The following is an 18,044-nucleotide window of genomic DNA, read 5'->3' as shown; positions in this document are numbered from 1 at the left end:
TTTTTTCAGTGCTAATGGCATTGCAGTGACAGAGTTGTTAGACACTGTACGGTAGCACTGCCTACCGGCTGAGGTCAGTGAGAAGATGAGGCACAAGTCACATCCCTCCCTTTCTGTGGGGCTGAGGAATGCTGCAGAGTCAAGCCTTGGGCCACTGTAGCACGAGGAAACACTGCACTTAAGCAGTACATTCCTTTAGGATTCTGGCCCAGAACAGTGCCCCTTTGTTCAGCCCCAATCACACTGAGGTCTTCCCTAGCTAGGCGGTAGGAGGCGGAGACAACTCTGGGTAGAGATGAATTAATGCATGGTCTTGCTACTTCTTCCTGAAAGCCAGTGAACCCAACTTGATGGGTAGGAGGATGAAGCAACTCAGAGGATACGCATCTCCTGCAGAGGTGTCATGGGAGGGGCCTGGAGCCATTGCAGGAAAGGGGACATACCTGGAGCAGCTGAACCATGGCCCATTGCCAACACTACTGGCTCTCGCTGTGCAGCTTATTATGGAGGCTAACAAGTACCTGGGAGAACTCTTATGAGGACTTTAAGTATGTGTGTATATTTTTAATTCATAGGCCATGTGGGGATAATTCCTGTATTCCAGGCATGTGCCCTGATGGATTTTCCAACATGATGTACAGACCTAAGGAGATAAGTCTAAGTCAACGCTGGCCAACTAACTCCCTGGCATCCCGGGTACTTCAAAGGATAGCTATGTGGGTCAGTTGCCATGCTTGGACATGCCCAGGGATGGAAAACTGAGGTATCAAAGGCTCTCCCGTGGATGTTCTTTAGTGGCACGCTCATGGAAAGAGTGATTTTTAATAGGCTGTAATCCCACTGCTGCAGAGACGGAGACAGGAAGATATCTGACTTGCCAAGTTATCCAAATCAGCAAGGTCCAGGTTAGTGGCAAACCCTATTTCAAAAGGTAGGGTAGAGAATGATTGGGGAGATATAGTGTGTAGCTTTAAGATGCCCCTCTCTATCACCTTCTCGGGCCACTCCAAGAACAAGCTGCCACAGGTCCCACTCCCGACATAGCTCTGCCAATGGCCAGCTCGTTCTCTGCCCCCTGGGAGCTGCGATCACTCTCCGACCCCTCATGGATAGCTCTGCCCAAGCTCTAATGCCCTCCTTTACCTATGCCCTTTCTCCTGCCCACCTGAGTCACTGAGGATGGAAAATACCAGACAGCCTTAATATTTTAAAACCATCCGGATAACATAACTGCTGGGCAAAGAATCTATGGCCCTAAACCCTTCAGCTACCCATCCTAGTAGCCCCCAGACCTTACATGTCTCATGTCCCTCCCTCCAAAGCCTGGCCAAGAAGCCCTTTCTCTATCTCTCTCCCTCGTCTTCCTCCTGGGACCCGGAAAATCCTACCTCTATCTTTGCCCAGAAATTAGCTTCTGCCATCTCTATTGACATAATCAAGACACAATTAGGGAACCAGATTTTAGTATCAGCCCCTCCCCCTACAGGGAGAGATAGGTTTATGGGTACCAAGTTACAGAGGGGAAGCCATTCTGGTGTCCTGAAGTCTGAGATTAAAGGCGAGTCCTACCATGCCCGGCATCATTGCTTTTAAAGGGTTGCATTAGTGACTTTCCTGTTGCTGTGATGACATATCATGGCCAGAAGCAACCTGAGTAAGAAAGGCTTTATTTTGGCTTAGAGCTTCAGAGGGCCAGAGACCTTGTGGCAGGGAAGACATGGTGTGGTGGGAACAGAAAGCTAGATGATCATGTTTTTATCCACAAACAGGAAAAACAGTAAAGTAAGGCTACAGACCCTCAAGGCCCACCCCTCAGTGATCTGGCAAAGCTTTAACCTCCCAAAGGTTCCATAATCTCCCCCAAAGAGTGCAACAGTTAGGAGCAAGTGTCCATATGCATGGGGTGTGTATGCACATTTATTGTTCAAACCACCACAGGGACAGGGGCCCTTCAGAGAAGGTGCTGGGCTGGCTATCCCATTGGCTTTGAATATCTGCAGCAGAGCCTAGCACACACTGGCCTTTCTGTGATTAAACTGATTTTCTGATACTAGTTCTTTGGCTGTGTTGACTTAACAACAGGTAAATCATGAGAAGACAGGAAAAGGAGACACAAATAGGACATATTTTCCAGCAAGAAGAACAGAGAGGGATGGTCTGAGAAATGGCTTTGAACAGGGTGAATATGTGTTCCGAGAAGCTGGTGGGTCCTCACAGAGCCACAGTTGTCTATGGTCTCTAGAATTTGGTGGCCATTTGGCCTTCTCTTCATCTCAGCTTCCCCGTTAGCCACAGTGTGGTCCGCTGTAAGTATAAGCCACTCCCAGAGAGAGACCTCACCTTTCGGTTTCTGTGCTATCTAAATCTGCTGCCATTGGATAGAAAGAGAAGAGGCCTGGTGAAGCCCCAAGCTCTTGATGGCCAAGAAGGCCACGGGGCCCAGGTGACGCTCGCACTCTGGCTTGTGCTTTCTACTGGAAGAGGGTGAGCTGGCAGTGGTCCTGGCAGAGGAATGATTTGGACTGCTGATGGAACAGGGCCAGCAGGGTTTGGGGGGTATTCAACCATGTGCAGCTGGAGGTTGGGGAAGCCATCAAGTATCCCCCAGACAATTTCTAACGTGTGGCAGGAATTTCAGGCAGCCTGACTGTCACTTCTGCCATTCCCACCTCCACCAGTGACCATGCTGGCTTAAGAATGTTGTTCCAGGCTGGCAAATCCTCATGGAAGGTGGACGTAGTCACTGGTGCTCCTTGGCAGAGCTGGCCAGCTCTCTACCTGTCATTATGGAAATCTCCTGGAAAACTTCCATGACACATACCTTGAATTCTGTTCCTTTACTTGAAAAAAAAAAAAAAAAAGTCAAACATCTGTCATAATTCTGTTCCCAAGGCAGGTTGCTGCTGTCTCCTTCGATGGCTACAAAGGCACAGATTCTTATTTTGGTGTGGAAGGGAAAAATGGCTTTCAAGTTTGTAGTTGAACTTCATGGGAACACTGAGTGCTGCTGAAATTTAACTGATAGCTTCAGAGTTAGAGACCTCTTCCTCCGTCACAGTAAGATGACTGGGGATAAGACATCTTAGAAAAGGAGTCAGCTGGTAGATGAGCATTGGCTGTGACAGACAGACAGACAGACACGTGTGTGCACACACATACACAGTATGACGCCATACATGTATGGTCCGTTTATCATGAATTATGCTTGCATTTGAGAGTAGCCATGAAGAAAGGCTACAGGACTGTCCAGAATGGGCTTCTATTACAGTGTCCACTGTGTCTTCTTGCTTCACTGCTGGTCCAGGTGTCAGCATACCATACGACTCTCTATTGGGTTATTGCTACACTGTAGTGTCAGAGCAGGACACAGTGTTATGAGGCTGGACTTAGACTGTAGGCTGCATTGCAGTTAGTTCTTGAGACTCCTGTGGGCTGAACTTGACTGTGTTTTGAGAAGGATGCAGCTGATCCAGGTAGTCACTCTGCTCTTGAAGTCATTGGACTGTTGAAGGGTCCTCCAGGTTGTGTCTCCTCTGCCCTGAATTCTCCTGGCTGTCAGGTCTCTGCTTCAACTCCCACGTTTAGGGGGACCATCCGAGATCACTCTGTGAAAAGTAGTCACAGATACTTGGCCTGATTTAGTACTTTTTCTCTTTTTATGGTAGGGAATTATTTTCTGTTTTGTTTTTACTAGTGCTGGGACAGAGCCTTGCTCCCCTGCTGACCTCCATGGTCAGTCCTGGTCGTCTAGAGGAACATATGCTGGTAACTACAGTTCATTTCATATACTTGTACGTGGATCAACACATTTTATTTCTCTTTTTTTTTCTTCTTTTTGTTTTGTGATAGGATCTCGTGTAACTCAGATTGGCCTTGAACTCTCTTCTTTTAAAAAAGATTCTAAATTATCTCCATGCATGTGTGGCTGTCGTGGGTATGTGCACGTGAATGCAGGTGCCCACAGACACTGGAGGTGTTACAATCTCCAGAAGCTGAGGTTACAGAGCTGTCCAGTGTGGGTGCTGGGAACCAAACTTGGGGCCTCTGCAAATGGAGTATGAACTCAACCTTAGAGGCCTCTCTGCAGTCCTGAACTCCCAGACTCTCACCTTGGCCTCCCCAGTGCTGGGATGACACTCCCTTGTATGCCTGCTTCGGAAGCCCACTTCCTGTCTGCTCTTTTCTCTGTGGTTCCCACGGATGACCTTTGGTTAGGCTTCTCCACAGCTTCTCCAGCAGCCTTTCAGAACCCACCTCAGTCTCCCCAGGGCTTGGCTCATAAACTGTTTTGGAATGTTACACAGATGTTTGTAATCCACCATCACCCTAGGCAATCTTCAGGTTAGCAGGGTGGAGGTGGGGCAAGCCCTCTGCACCCTGCAGAGGGTCCAGCGGCACTGGGACAACATGAGCAAAAACGTCTGCTCCTCCCCAGTTTGCTTCAAGAGTCTCTATATGAATTTATCCTAGACCGACCCACCTTCATGGGCCAGCAAGATGGCTCAGCAGGTAAAGGCACTTGCCACCAAACATGATGACCTGAGTTTTATTCTTTGGACCTATTCCCAGGAAGAGGAGAACCAGCTGTGAGTTTTCCTCTTACTTCCACATGCAGGCCATGGTGATCATTAGGCAGGGGAGGTGGAGGAGCGGGGAGGGAGATAAATGGATGTAGGTGCTGGGACTCACACCTGGGTCCTCTGTCAGAGCAGCAGGTGTTTTTAACCACCGAGCCATCTCAAAGCAGTACTTTAGAAACCCATTCTGGTAGCTTGAGTTCGTGGAGTGTCATCAGACAGATGACACTGTGTCATCACACAGGCTGTGGAGGCATCAGTTTGTCTTTGTCCTGTCCTTTAACACCAAGGACACACTCTGAGTTTACCCAGTAAAGTCACACTGCAAGGTCAAGGACCGATACCTTCTTATCGACCTGAAGTTTTTGTATTAGAAAGCAAAGTCTGAGTGCCACACACTGTGTGACCTTCATAGTAGGTCACAGTAAACGTTGACAAGTACTGAATAAGTGCTGGCTGTCTTTCAAAAATGCAGTTTTGAACTTTCTCCCCTTAGTTTCTGAATTAATAGTATGTGTTCAGAACCAGCCTCAGTTTTTTAGGGATTTCTTCTCCCTTTAAATCTCTTGCAGCCTCTGCTTTCACACCGATGTCATAATCTATGGGAACAGTTCTACTGGGGGTCCAGTGTCATAGAAGCATGGCAGTCTGGGCTGGGGTAAGGTCTGTGTAGCAGGCCAGCCTGGGGTTCACTGCACGGGCTGCAGAGCAAGCAAGGCTCATAAAACATGGTGGCACAGAAGTCAGCGCCAGTTGTCACAGGTGCACTATATGACACGACACCTGGAAGATTCCTATTGGACTCAAAATTCACTTTAACTCATCTGAAGGTTCAGCATTTCAGGCACACACTGCAAATTTGAAGCTGCAGCTCTCTGGCCATCCTGAAGCCCTTGTAGTTGAGTTGCTCAGTATCTCTTAGCTAGGAAGGCAAAAGAACAGAATAGTCCAGTCATGGTTGTTTCTGCAAAGACTCATAAATGACAGCGATGAGCGCCACCTCCAAACACTCAGACTGGTGGCAATGTGGTGATCACAGACAGCTTTTGTTCCCCAGACTAATTTTTACAGGATGTGTCTACACAAGCTACTGTGCTACGAATGCACGTAAACATTTATAAACACTAGTGACACAGTGGTGAACATTCTCCGTCTCTCCCCTCTGAGCTCTGACAGGGTTTCTGGGCTTGGCAGTTTAGCCCCAGGTTCTGTTCCTGACCAGAGCCCTGCTGTCTGTCTAAGCTGTAGCAATTCTAGAAGAGACGTTTGTGCTTTGGGGAGGAGGTGCTGGCTCGTTGGCGGAGGAGTTACTTCTGCTGACTGCTAGAATTATTTTCAGTTCTCTTTTCAGTGCTGGGCTTGAACCCAGGGCCTTGTGTGTGCTAAGCTCACACTTCAGACTGTAACTCCAGTACATTGTTAGCTACCAGAATTCCAGATGAGTCTTGCAAGTTCTGCTTACGTTTTTTTTTGTTTGTTTGTTTGTTTTTGTTTTTGTTTTCCTGACCTATTCTTTTCCTTTGCAGGCTCACCCAGGAATGGAGACGCCGTTGGATGTGTTGTCCCGGGCAGCCTCTCTGGTGCATGCTGATGATGAAAAACGTGAGTTTTCCTGTGCTGAGTTAAAACCACCCACTTCTCTACCCGGTTTTGTGACTGTGTGCTGGTAATTTTGGTTGCTTTTCCAAAAAGATAACAGCGTGTTGCCCTCATTCCCATTCCCAAACACCAGGAGATGGTTTATTTGTCTTTGTGGCAGTTTGGAGGATGGAACCCTGTGTCTGGCAGACATGTGCCCCACCACAGAGCCTCATCCCAGAACACTCGTTTTAGCTGTTTCTTTGGGTGCTAGGGCTTGAAACGTAACTTGTTCTCTTGCAGCTTTCGTTTTGAGATTGGTAACGAAGATAATTGATTTTTTTTTCTGGTTTGAGATAGTGTCACACTGTGTAGCCCTGGCTAACCTGGAATTCATTGTGTAGACCAGTCTAGCCCTGAAGTTACAGTGCTGGGAACAAAGGTGTGCAGCACCCATGCCTGATATTCATTGAGTTTCATGTCCTTGTGGTGCACAGTGCTTGCTGTTAGCGGTTGGGCCAACTTTCCCAAGCCTGGTTCTATAATCAAGGATGGGAAGTGAAGTCCGCCAACCAAGTGCTCTGGGGATTTGATGGGCTCGTATGTGTTTGGTGCCAACCTTTGCTTTTAGTCTTCGATGTCATTAAGGGGTCCTCTGCTACCCCCCCCCCAACTCCCCGGTTACATAAGGTCATCATTTAGAGAAGTGATTGGACAAGATAGCCACCGAGTCCCCACTCCAGCCGCTCACACAGGTCTCTGGTATTGAGCTTTTGATTACTGGGGGCTGTGACTGAATGAATCGTGATGAGGTGTAATTGCCCCTCCCCAGGGGAAAGGAAGCTTTGGGATGCCGAGTGTCATTTCCAAGGCCACAGGGAGAGGCAGCTCTGGTGACAGGATTTTATCAGAACATCAGAAAACTCCTCGGTGGCCTAAGATGGCAGCACCCCAGGCTGACTTGAATAGCTGTCTGGGATGTGTTGCATGCTGGCAATGGCTGATGGGAAAGTTTCCCCTGGGTCGAATTAGACTTTCTGTATGTTAATACCCCAGACTGGGATCATTCAAGACAGTAGTTCTCAACCTTCCTAATGCTGTGGGCCTTTAATACAGTCCCTCATGATGTGGTGACTCCCAACCATAACATTATTTTTGTTGCTACTTCATAGCTGTAATTTTGCTACTGTGATAAATCATAATGTAAATGTCCGTGTTTTCTGATGGTCTTAGGTGACCCCTATGATAGGGTCATTCTACCTGCACAGGCTAAGAACAGCTCATTTAAATCAATGATAAATAAGTATGACCCTTCGAGTATGGAGTTGAAGAGTTTTCTTGTCCTCTTTTTACCCCTACCTGACCCTACCTCTTCTCAGACCTCCCTCCCCGAAATTCATGAATTTCTGTTCTAGAATCGATTTATTCAGGAACTTACCTACCTAGGTTCACAAACAATGATTGTATAAGTGGGGGGGGGCATACTGATAAAAGGACAGTCCCTTCTTTTGTGGAGTATAGAAACATATTTTTATAGAAGTTCAAAATGTGTAGAAGGGGAGATGAGTATACAAGACAGAGCCATCTTCTCAGAAAAAAATTACTGCCAAGGGGGAGAGGACATCTTGTTCTCTGCCCACGAGGTCCTGGCCTGGAGGTGTTTCCCAGCATAAGAGTGAATCACATGGAAGGGTGATCAGAGAGTAGACCCAGGAACATTAAAGGACATTCCTTTCTTCTGGTGACTCCTGTTGGTTCAGGAACAGGCTGGTGTACTTCTGTAATCGTCCATGTTCCGCACACAAGCTTCTTGGGATCTGGTTTTACAAAGAAGAGGGGACAAGTGCAAAGATGTCGGTAGTTGCTATTAACATGGAGACACTTCTTTTTGTGTGTGGTCTTAGGGAATGACCCAGGAAGCCTTATGGGTGCCATACACTTTGCGGCTAAGGCACACTCAGTCCCTGGCAATGTTTGAGAGGATTTTCTTCTGGTCTTGTTCTGTGTGGCACAGTCAGGTTCAAAGGATTCAAGACATAGCATAGCATTTTTTATGTCCATCCAATACAGTAGTGATGTATCCTTACAGGAGTGCCTGTGAGTTCATGCAGCTTAGAGACACAGTTGACCCTAGCACCCAGCGTCTCTCACTAGATTTCTTAAGACTTATCTGGACCAGCCCAGGCCGACTCAGCTTACTCTGCCCTAGATTAATTCTATTTTGGCTTTTGTTATAAATTGCTCTTACACTCTAGGGGTGATTAACATTCTCCCCAACACTTTTAAAAAGCCTTGTGTGTGTGTATAATCTGATTTGGGTGTCTTGTTACGAACACAGAACTGTTCCTTGAGATCAGCTTCCCAGCACATCTCGGTGACCCAGATGAGTCTCTCCACTTTTCTTCGGCTCCCAGAGAACTGAAAACTTGGGGCCTTTTGGAACATATGATTGTTCTAGTGTTTGAGAAACGAATGGAAGGCCCGTGGTACCTGATAGCTTTAAGGCTTCACGAGGTCATCCAGCAGAGAACAAAGGCAATATCCAAGGTACCAGTGAGAGTAAATAGAGAAAGGCAGGTTTTGTAGTAACACAATAAATAGTAGCTTATCTAGGCAGCCTAGAAGGAATAAATTTACCCAAAATAATCATTCTACCACTCATGAGACTTTGGTTAATTCCACGAGCAATCAGGGCACGCCCAGAACGTCCTCAGTGGAAAAGCTATTCTCATTCTCATTGTCTGGGAGAATCTCTCCTCTCAGGATTGTCCATGATGAAGTTGGGGCGTCCTTAGCTTTTTTTTTTTTTTTTAAATTCTTACGCACTTAACAGTTTAAAAAAAAACATGATCAATTAAAGGGACCAGACACCTGACATAAACTAATATACCTTTATGTCTTTATTTTTGTATTTGTTTGTGTGGATGTTTGTACACGTGTGGGTGTGTGCATGCCATGGCACAAGTGTGAAGATCAGAGGACAATGCTATGGTATTGTTTTTCACCTTCTACCATATGGCTTCTGGGGACTGAGCTCGATTCATCAGCTTGGTGGCAAGTTTCTTTTCCTACTGGATTAGTTCTTCTATATTGTGTGATAAAATGTCATGACCGAGGTAATTTGTAGAAGAAAGAATGTATTTGGGATTACGTTTCCAGAGGGTTAGCGTTCATAGTGGTCGGTACAGCATGGCAGCAGGCAGCAGGCATAGGAAGCTGAGAGCTCTCACGGTGAACTGCAATCAAGAAGCAGAGATATGGACTAGAAGTGGGGAAGACTAAGACTGAACACTCAGAGTCTGCCCCCAGTGACATATTTCCTCCCTCAAGGCCACACCTCCTAAACCTCCCCAAACAGTGCCACCAACTGGGGACCAAGTGTTCAAATGCCGAAGACCATGGGGGACATTTCTCATTCAAACCAGTACATCCACCATCTATCTTGTAGGTATCTTTTATACCATACCTTATCCTATTGTGATGCTTACAAAACGTTGTTTGTTTTTTTTTTTTCTTGTATATTTTAGAGTATAAGATTTTATAGCATGCTTTGGTTGAAATCTTTTGGGTAACTCTTTTCTGAGAAGTCTACACTTGTATTCTAGGGTGTGTCTTTTCTCTCTGAATGCCTCTCTTTCATTTAACCCTTATGCTTAAAGAATATATTAAGACATTTTAATAAACCCATCACCACTTTAAAATCAAAGATCTTGCCAGGCAGTGGTGGTGTACACCTTTAATCCCAACACATGGGAGGTAAAGGCATGTGGCTCTCTGTGAGTTTGAGGCCAGCCTGGTCTATGTAGTGGTTCCAAGACAGGAAGGTTACATAGTGAGACCCTGTCTCAAACAACAAAACAACAACAACAACCAAAAAAGAAGTAGAGGGGGAAAAAACAGATTGCCCCAGTGAAAATGCACTCAGCATTTTTTCAGCCCAGGAGATTGTACCGGCCCCCACATCAAAACAGCCTGTGCAGGGGTGGTATCTGCTTCAAACCAGTCTGTGCAGGGATGGTATCTGCTTCTTCTTCCTGCTTTCTGCTCATTATCTTGCCTTTCCTCTCAACATCTGAATTTGTGGCTTTAGAACAGTTTGGAGATGGTACCTATGAGAGTGTAGTTCATGTTGTGCTTGACCCCATGCCCTTGTCATGGAACTGATCTGGGAAGCTCTGAAGAGAGCTCCCATACTCTTGACTGTACAGTGTGGTTCCAGTAAGGTCCATTGTGATGAAAGTACGGTCCAAGGTAACCGACTGAGACCCACATTTGAACAACCTTGAGGACATCTTTCTGCTTTGAGGACTTTGTCTTCTTATGGACTAGGAGGACTGACCAACATATGAGCCGTGGAAATGCAACTAACTGGGGCATCTAGCTTGGCAGAAGTGAACCTGAGCAGATAGCCAGGTAGCCAGGAGGCAGTTTCTGTTGAGATGTAGTATACAAGAATTGTATAGAGGCACACCCAGGACTTTAGCATGTGTCTGCCTGAACTTTGACTTCATGAAATGAGGGGGACAAATTGATCAGGAAACCCCTAGCTGGAATGTGGCCAGTTATTTTACTGTCTCTGTCTCTGGGATAACAGAATCTTGGGTTTGTTAATTTGTACTTTAGAAAAGTAAGATGTCAAAATAGTCCCTTGTAACAAAAGGCCTGGATCCTGAGAGTCTGTTGTTTGGAACCTCTGCCTGCTGTGGGTAAGTTCCCTTCTTTCTGCCTTACGTCGCAAGCATAAGCACATACCATTTGGTGCATATGGTAGGCACTTAAGAAACATTCATTGGCAATAAAATTGCCACTGGAGTGTGACACCTCTCTGTAGAATTGATTTATTTATTTAACACCAGTGAAACAGACTTATCATGATCATTGTCATTCTGAGCCTCATCGCATAAATACAATGAGATACAAATACAGATAGCACATTATAATTTAGAAAACATTTTCTTTTGATTCTTACAGCAGGAACACATAAGCAGCTTATCTTGGAAATACCAGAGAAAATTAAGCTTGTAGAAGCTAGATACCTAATTAAAGATCAAAACAAGAAAACACACACACTCACGTACACGCACACTTGTACACTATGCAAAACTCAACATGCTCTCTCCCTAGCATGCCTAGTGCTTCTAATAGAAGAACTAGTAGTTGGGTGTGATAACCTCAGTATTTTGGAGGTGGAGACAGGAGGATCACCAGTTGAAGGTCATCCTTGGCTACATCACAAGTGTGAGGCCAGCCTGAACTACATGGGATCTGGTCTCAAACAGAACAACTGATAGATGAGGTTAGCCACTGCTGAGTATTCTGAAGCTCTTCAGGATTGGGTATCACAGGGTGTTTGAGGATCCCTCTCACGGTCTCTTTATTTTTGATGGTGTCTGGAGCATCGGCTAGGCAGCTGGGCACATGCTCCCATCACAGAACACTCTCTACCGCCCAAGCTTCCCTTTGCTTCTTAACGTAAACACAAGAGATGAGCTAGTGTTCTGAGCTTGCTTAAGCCACTTTCTGGTTGCGGGCAGTTACCCTAATCAAATTTGCATCCCAGGCTAGGCATTTAATCAGAAGGGCTTTCCTCCAGAGGCAGCTGTTTAAATTCTGCTGTTTTTATAGTTTCATATCAGATCTGATTAGCATAATGAGTGTTAGAAATGGATCTGTGCTCCGGAGAAATAAAGTGGCTTGTTAATTAGCATAATGGATGTAGAAACCAGCATTGAATAGCACTTCAGACACTCGGGCGGGGTTGTGTTTCCCTTAGACAAATATTTCTCAACCTTTTAGAAACCCATGTTTTCCTTTACTACATATAAAAAAGCTACAGGCTATTTTTATGTCATTTGCAATTCAAATTATAATATCAGGGCCAAAGATCCATGGAAGAAGGCCTTAATTAAAAAAATTAACATTTTCTTATTTTACTTTATATGTATGTATAAGTGTTTCCCCTACATGTCTGTTCATGAATCTCAAGCGCGTCGAGTACCCATGGAAGTCAGAAAGATCCCGGAACTGGAATTACCGATGGCTGTGAGCCACCATGTGGTTGCTGGGAACTGAACTTGGGTCCTCTGGAAGAGCAGCCAGTGCTCTTAACCACCTAGCCATCTCTCTGGCCCCAGTGAAGGACTTTTACCATTTTGTTGGCTGATGCCCTCTTCTTGGTCTTTCTTCATTGTGAGGATCCTCTGCCTTAATCAGACCTGCCAGCCTTCTCAGTTGTCTTTGTTAGATGCATTTCTTCACCAGCCCTGGGCTGCCAGTGCGCCCTGTGGTACATGATTTAGAAGTGTTTTTTATATGCTCTCTGGTGAGCATAGTATGCCCAGGACTTGCTTTTAAATCACCCATGAGGTCTAGTAGTGTGTGGGAGGGGACAGAAGCATAGGGCGGGCTGGTGTTCTTGCAGAGAGGCAGCCATCCTCAGCTCAGCAGCTTTCAGCTGTCTGGCTGTGTCTCAGTTAAGCTCTAGAGAGCTCAGGTCGGCAGAAGTGGGTGTGGCAAGTGCCTGGGTCTTAATTTCCTTTCCTTTTGTAGAGACTGCTTATTTTTTATTTATTTAGGTTTGTATTTGCCAGCACACAATGGCTTCAGCCAATTGATTTTTCATGGATTATGGGGTTACCATTGTCAAATCCTGTAATTGTTGAGGAAAACCGGCTTTCTGTGCAAATGAGCCTTATGCTAATTTTATGCTAATTTATAAGTTTTAGAATTCTGTGGGTTCTCTAGCCAGATTGGACTTCATAAATGGCTTCTGGTCTAGTTACAGAAGGTAACAGTAGATTGTTTTCTTTTGTTGTTTTTTTCCACTTGGAAGTGCTAGGTAGAGATCAACCCAGGCCCTCACATGTGACTCAAGTGAGCCACCACTGAGGGAACCCTCAGTCCTGGTGGACTTCTCTTACAGCTTCCTCTTCCTGCCCCCCACCCCCACCCCAGATAGGGTCTCATTATGTAGCCCTGGCTGGTCTGGAAGGCTCTGTGTAGACCAGGCTAGCCTTGAACTCACAGAGATTCCCCTGCCCCTGCTGGGACTAAAAGCAAGCCGGCCATGCTCAGCCTTACTGCACCCTCATTGCATCTCCCCATCCTTATCCCCCCACCGTTGGTGTGAGTGACGTGAGCATGGAAGGAGGATGCTCTGTGAGTCCTCATGTAGTCTGTTATTATCACCATGAAGAAATTCATTTAAAAAAAACTTTAACATGTATGTATCTGAGTGTATGTCTGTGTCTATGCACATATCTGTAAATGTGTATGACTGCATGCGTGCCATGGTGTTAGTATCGGGTTTAGTATCATGGTTTTTAGTATCAGAGGCCAACTTGCAGGAGTTGGTTCTCTCCTACCATGTGACCTCTGAGGACTGTCAGGTTGTTAGGCCTGGCAGTAAACACCTTTTACCCACTGAGCCATCTTGTTGGCTTCAATTTAAAAAAAAAAAAAAAAAGATTTTTTTTTTTTGAGAATTTCATGCATAACTACATTTTTTTAAAAGTAAGTTCTTTCTACCTGTGTAGTTCAAGCTAGCCCCCCCCCCCCCCCCCGCTCATCCTGAATGCACAAATTTCAGGCAGTCACTAGCTCCCCAGACTCTGAAATTAATTTTGCTGTTGCATATTTTTCCTTTCCATTCAGGTTTTTCTCTTGTTAAGAGACTAACGCTGCATCTCTTCTTGTCTTTTGCTTTCTTAGAGATGAATGTCATGGGCTCCCAGAATTCTTGTTTCCTGAGCATTTGATGAGGGTGTAATGTGTAACAGTATTACCTTAGCGGTCCCACTTACAGAGAAATCGAATCAAGTCTGAACAATCAAACTGCTGCATCTTTCTTGGGTTTAGATTTGTTGCAGCTGCCATTTCATTGAATTTCTCGATTCCTTGTAAATGAAATGAATAAATCTTTGCCTTTCACACTGGGTAAAGGGCAGGGCTCAATTCACATGCCTTCTCTTCAAGCCTTATGCAGGGTGTTTCTTTCCACACTTTGGAAAATGTTGCTTAAATGTCTCTTGTTTCAGAGAATGTATTTCATTAATTAGACTGGTCTAATTTTTTTAATTAATTTATCCTGAATACAGGATAAATTTCTTGTGTGTGTGTGTCTGTCTGTCTGTCTGCACACTTGAATATAGATTATCTGAGGGTATGTGTGGGTCAGTATAGCACCCATAGAGCCACTTGACGTGAGTGCTGAGAACTGAATTTAGGTCCTCTGCAAGATCAGTGTGTGTGCTTTGAACTGCTGAGTCTTCTCTCTAACCCTTGCGGTCCAGGTTTTTTGATATAAAGTCTTTTTTTTTTTTTTTTTTTTTTTTTTTTGGTTTTTCGAGACAGGGTTTCTCTGTGTAGCCCTGGCTGTCCTGGAACTCACTCTGTAGACCAGGCTGGCCTCGAACTCAGAAATCCGCCTGCCTCTGCCTCCCAAGTGCTGGGATTAAAGGCGTGCGCCACCACCGCCCGGCGATATAAAGTCTTGTAATGTAGCCCAGGCTGGCCTTCACTGTGGGAAGGTTCCAGAATAACACATAGGGACGGAGGGCAGCTAAGTGAACATGCAGGCCTCTGTGGACTCCCTCTGTCTGGGGAGAGGGTTCAGGGAAGGAGGTGTGACCTGTGCCAACAGGAATATGCTCTCTTTCTTTGTGCTGTGTGGGTCGGGAGTTAGAACCCAGGGTCTGATGGAATCCAGATTAGCACCCCATTCTGCTGTGCCAGCACTTGTTCCCCTTGCCTTTGACCATCTCTGTCTCCCCAACTTCTTTCTTTTGAGATAGGGCCTGACCATGAGCCCTGGGCTGCTTGGAACTTTCTATGTAGACCAGGCTGTCCTTGAACTCTGTAGGCCCCTTCATTAAAAACCTAACCCCTGGTTCTCAGGATTGCACTGACTAGCACAATGAACATACTAAAATTATATGTTAAAGCGTCTTATTTCCTTCCTAGTCATTTTTTTTTTCTTCAGAGTGAAAAATGGAATGTTCTGAAAAATTGAGGTCTTAGTCAGAGTTTTTCCTGGATGGTTGAAAGCTTTGAGCCCTATTCTTGAGAAATAAACCCAGAGCTACGTATTCATTGTTCAGTTGCTCATCTTGGTTGTAAAACAGTGTGGCCAGGGCCATGACTTAGTGCTAGAGTGCTTGCCTCGCATGTGTGAGGACCCAGGTTCAGTGTCTGGTGCCTCAGAAAATTGTACTTTTCCAGACCTTCGAGTTCAGTGTCTCTGTGGTCCCTGCTATTGAAAACCCAGAGGCCTGAGAAGCATCAGGCCAGCAAAAGCACAAAACAAAACAACAAAGCAAAAGCCCATTTCTGCCTAATTACCTCGTCCCTGTTTCTAGGAATGTATTCTAAGAGCATAGTCTGGTATTTGCATCACTCATTGCAGACCTGGTAAAAACGGAAAGAGCCCCACACACACCCAAAACCAAAACTGCATGCGAGCCGCCTGCAGTGTACCTGGGAGGCAGAAGCAGGGACGGCTCTGTGAGTGTAAGCCCAGCCTGGTCTACACTTAGTGACTTTTTCTGTTCTTTTTAGTTTCATACTTTCAGAAACATAATTCTCAAGTAACAGTATTATATTATTAATTATTATCTGAGTAGTGCAGATGCAGATTATGGAAAAGGAAGAACTTTTGAGGGTGGGTGGGGATCCTAGGGAGGAGTACCCTGTCAATATTGTTATTATTAAGAAAAGATCTCCAGTAGTCCAGGCTGTCCATGAAGTCACCATGTAGCCAAGGATGACCTTGAATTTCCAACTACCTTGGCTGTAAGTAAGCTCACCTTTTTCAGAAAGAAAATAAGATTTATTTATTTTGTATGTGTGAACGTTTTGTCTGTGTGTTTTTCTGTGTACCACATGCATGCAATGTCTGCGGAGGTCAGAAGAGGGTATCGGGGCTCCTGAAACTTTAGTTTACAGATGGGTGTGAGCCACCATGCAGGTGCTGGGAACTGAACATGAGTCCTCTTTGCAAGATCGGCCAGATCTGCAAGATCCAGCTTCTACACCTGGTTTTTTTATACCACTGGAGATTCAGTCCAGGGCTCCCAGCATACCAAGCAAGCATTGTATCAATGGCGCTACATGCTTATTAGTATTGTATTAAAATGTTTATTTTTATTGCTAATTATATGTATGTGTGCATTTGTGTGTGAGCATGTGCACAAAAGTACAGATGCCTATGGAGGCCAGGGGCACTGGCTCTTCTGGAGACGGATGGAGGTACAGGTGGTTGTGAGCCCTGCTGTGGGTGCTGGGAACTGAACTTGGGTCCTCTGCGGGAGCAGGCCAGCCTCTTAATTTGCTGAGTCATCTCTTCAGCTCTCCTAAGACTGTTATTAACTGTTATTTTTATATCTTTTAAAAGGCTTTTTACCAATTTACTGTGTCAGAGACATTACTAATGACCCCTGTGTTGGATATTTGACTGTCTTTTCTCTCTATCTTTCTTCTCCACTCCTCTCCTTTCCCTCCCGCCCTCCCTCCCCCTCTCTCTTTCTTCTCCTCTCCTCTCCTTTCCCCCACCCCTCCCTCTTTCCTTCTTTCTTTCTTTCTTTCTTTCTTTCTTTCTTTCTTTCTTTCTTAGCATTTGTGACTTGGAAGATAAAACATTAACTTGAGTGCCTTGTTCTTTAGTTCTTTGTTAGTGCAATGACTGGCCTGTAGGTGTTATAAAAAGGATTTTACAGCTATAGGCGTTTTGAGTTGTTCATGTTCATTGTCTGTGGGTTTAGAGCCCCAGGAGAAATGTAGCTAAAGTGTAGAAGTGTAGTGAGGAGGACCCAGGACAGTCCCAGAGTTGGGGAAACTGAGCAGGAGGCCAGTGAGTTTGAGGTCTTCCTTGGCTAGGTGGTGAATCCTAGGTCAGTCTGGGCAACCTAGCGAGACTCTGTTCCAGAAAACAGCAATAAAACAGAAAAGGAAAGCAGGCAGGGCTGGACCATGCCTTTTATCCTAGCACTCAGGAAGCAGAGACAGGATACCTGTAAGTTTAAGCCCAGCCTGGTCTACAGAGTGAGTTCCAGGACAACCAGGCTAGACAGAGATACCCTATCTTGAAAACCAAAAGACAAACAGAAACGGAAAAGTATGTTTTTCTTCTTTGTGTTTGAGAATTTCATCCACGCATACAATGCACTTTGACCGACTCGTCCAGTCCTTGGCTCTGTCTCCTTTGCCCACCCTCCAGCTGTTACTGTCCATCTCAGTATGTTTTCTTTTTAAGTCATTGAGTCCACTCAGCTCTGCCAGTATGTGCATGGGAAAGGGGTTTTGTTGTTGTTGTTTTGAGACATGGTCTCTTTATCTATCTCTGGCTGGCTAGGAACTCACAGAGATCCACCTGCCTCTGCCTCCCCAGTGTTGAGATTAAAGGCTTGTGCCACCATGCCCAATGGGAAAGTGTATTTTTATGTAATGGATGTGGGAAGTGTCTATTACAGTGTAGGAGTAAAATGCAGGAACTAGACACAGAGAATCAGACCTGTTTACACTGAGTCCAGCATTAAGCTATTAGTACAAATTAGACTTTGAATAGGTGCTTCAGCTCCACCGGGGTAGTTTTTGCCATGTGTCTGCTTTGATTGGAAATGATTAACCAAATGGTGTTTATTGCCTCATTGCTTAAGAGATCTAAAAATAGTTCAATTGGCTGGCTACTCTGGCAGAACAGGTGTCAGATGTTATCCAGATTCCTTTTCGTAAAGACAGACATTGTCTTATTTTGGGGCCGGCTTGCTTTGTGGCCCAGGCTGGTCTTGAAGGGATTCTTAGACCTTTCTTCTTTTCCCAGTTGTCAGGATTGCACGTGCACTACCACACCCAGTGGCCCTTGTTCCAGCGAGCTTCTGTAAAGGTTTATGGAGC

General features: G+C 45.4%; 1 protein-coding gene across 3 annotated transcripts in view; it reads left to right on the top strand.

The window, feature by feature from the left end:
• The window catches only part of Vgll4 (vestigial like family member 4), a 113,473-nt gene that overhangs the window by 5,935 nt on the left and 89,494 nt on the right, over positions 1-18,044 (top strand). For all 3 annotated transcript variants that reach the window (XM_076940292.1, XM_034511191.2, XM_034511192.2), the window contains exon 2: positions 6,104-6,179. In XM_076940292.1, coding sequence (XP_076796407.1) covers positions 6,116-6,179 — 64 coding nt within the window. In that variant the 5' untranslated portion in view covers positions 6,104-6,115. The remainder of the gene's footprint in view (positions 1-6,103; positions 6,180-18,044) is intronic.

The sequence above is a fragment of the Arvicanthis niloticus genome, chromosome 9 (assembly GCF_011762505.2).
Source record: "Arvicanthis niloticus isolate mArvNil1 chromosome 9, mArvNil1.pat.X, whole genome shotgun sequence".
Lineage (NCBI taxonomy): Eukaryota > Metazoa > Chordata > Mammalia > Rodentia > Muridae > Arvicanthis > Arvicanthis niloticus.
Note: the sequence above shows the minus strand (reverse complement) of the source record. Positions and strands in the feature narration are given on the sequence as shown.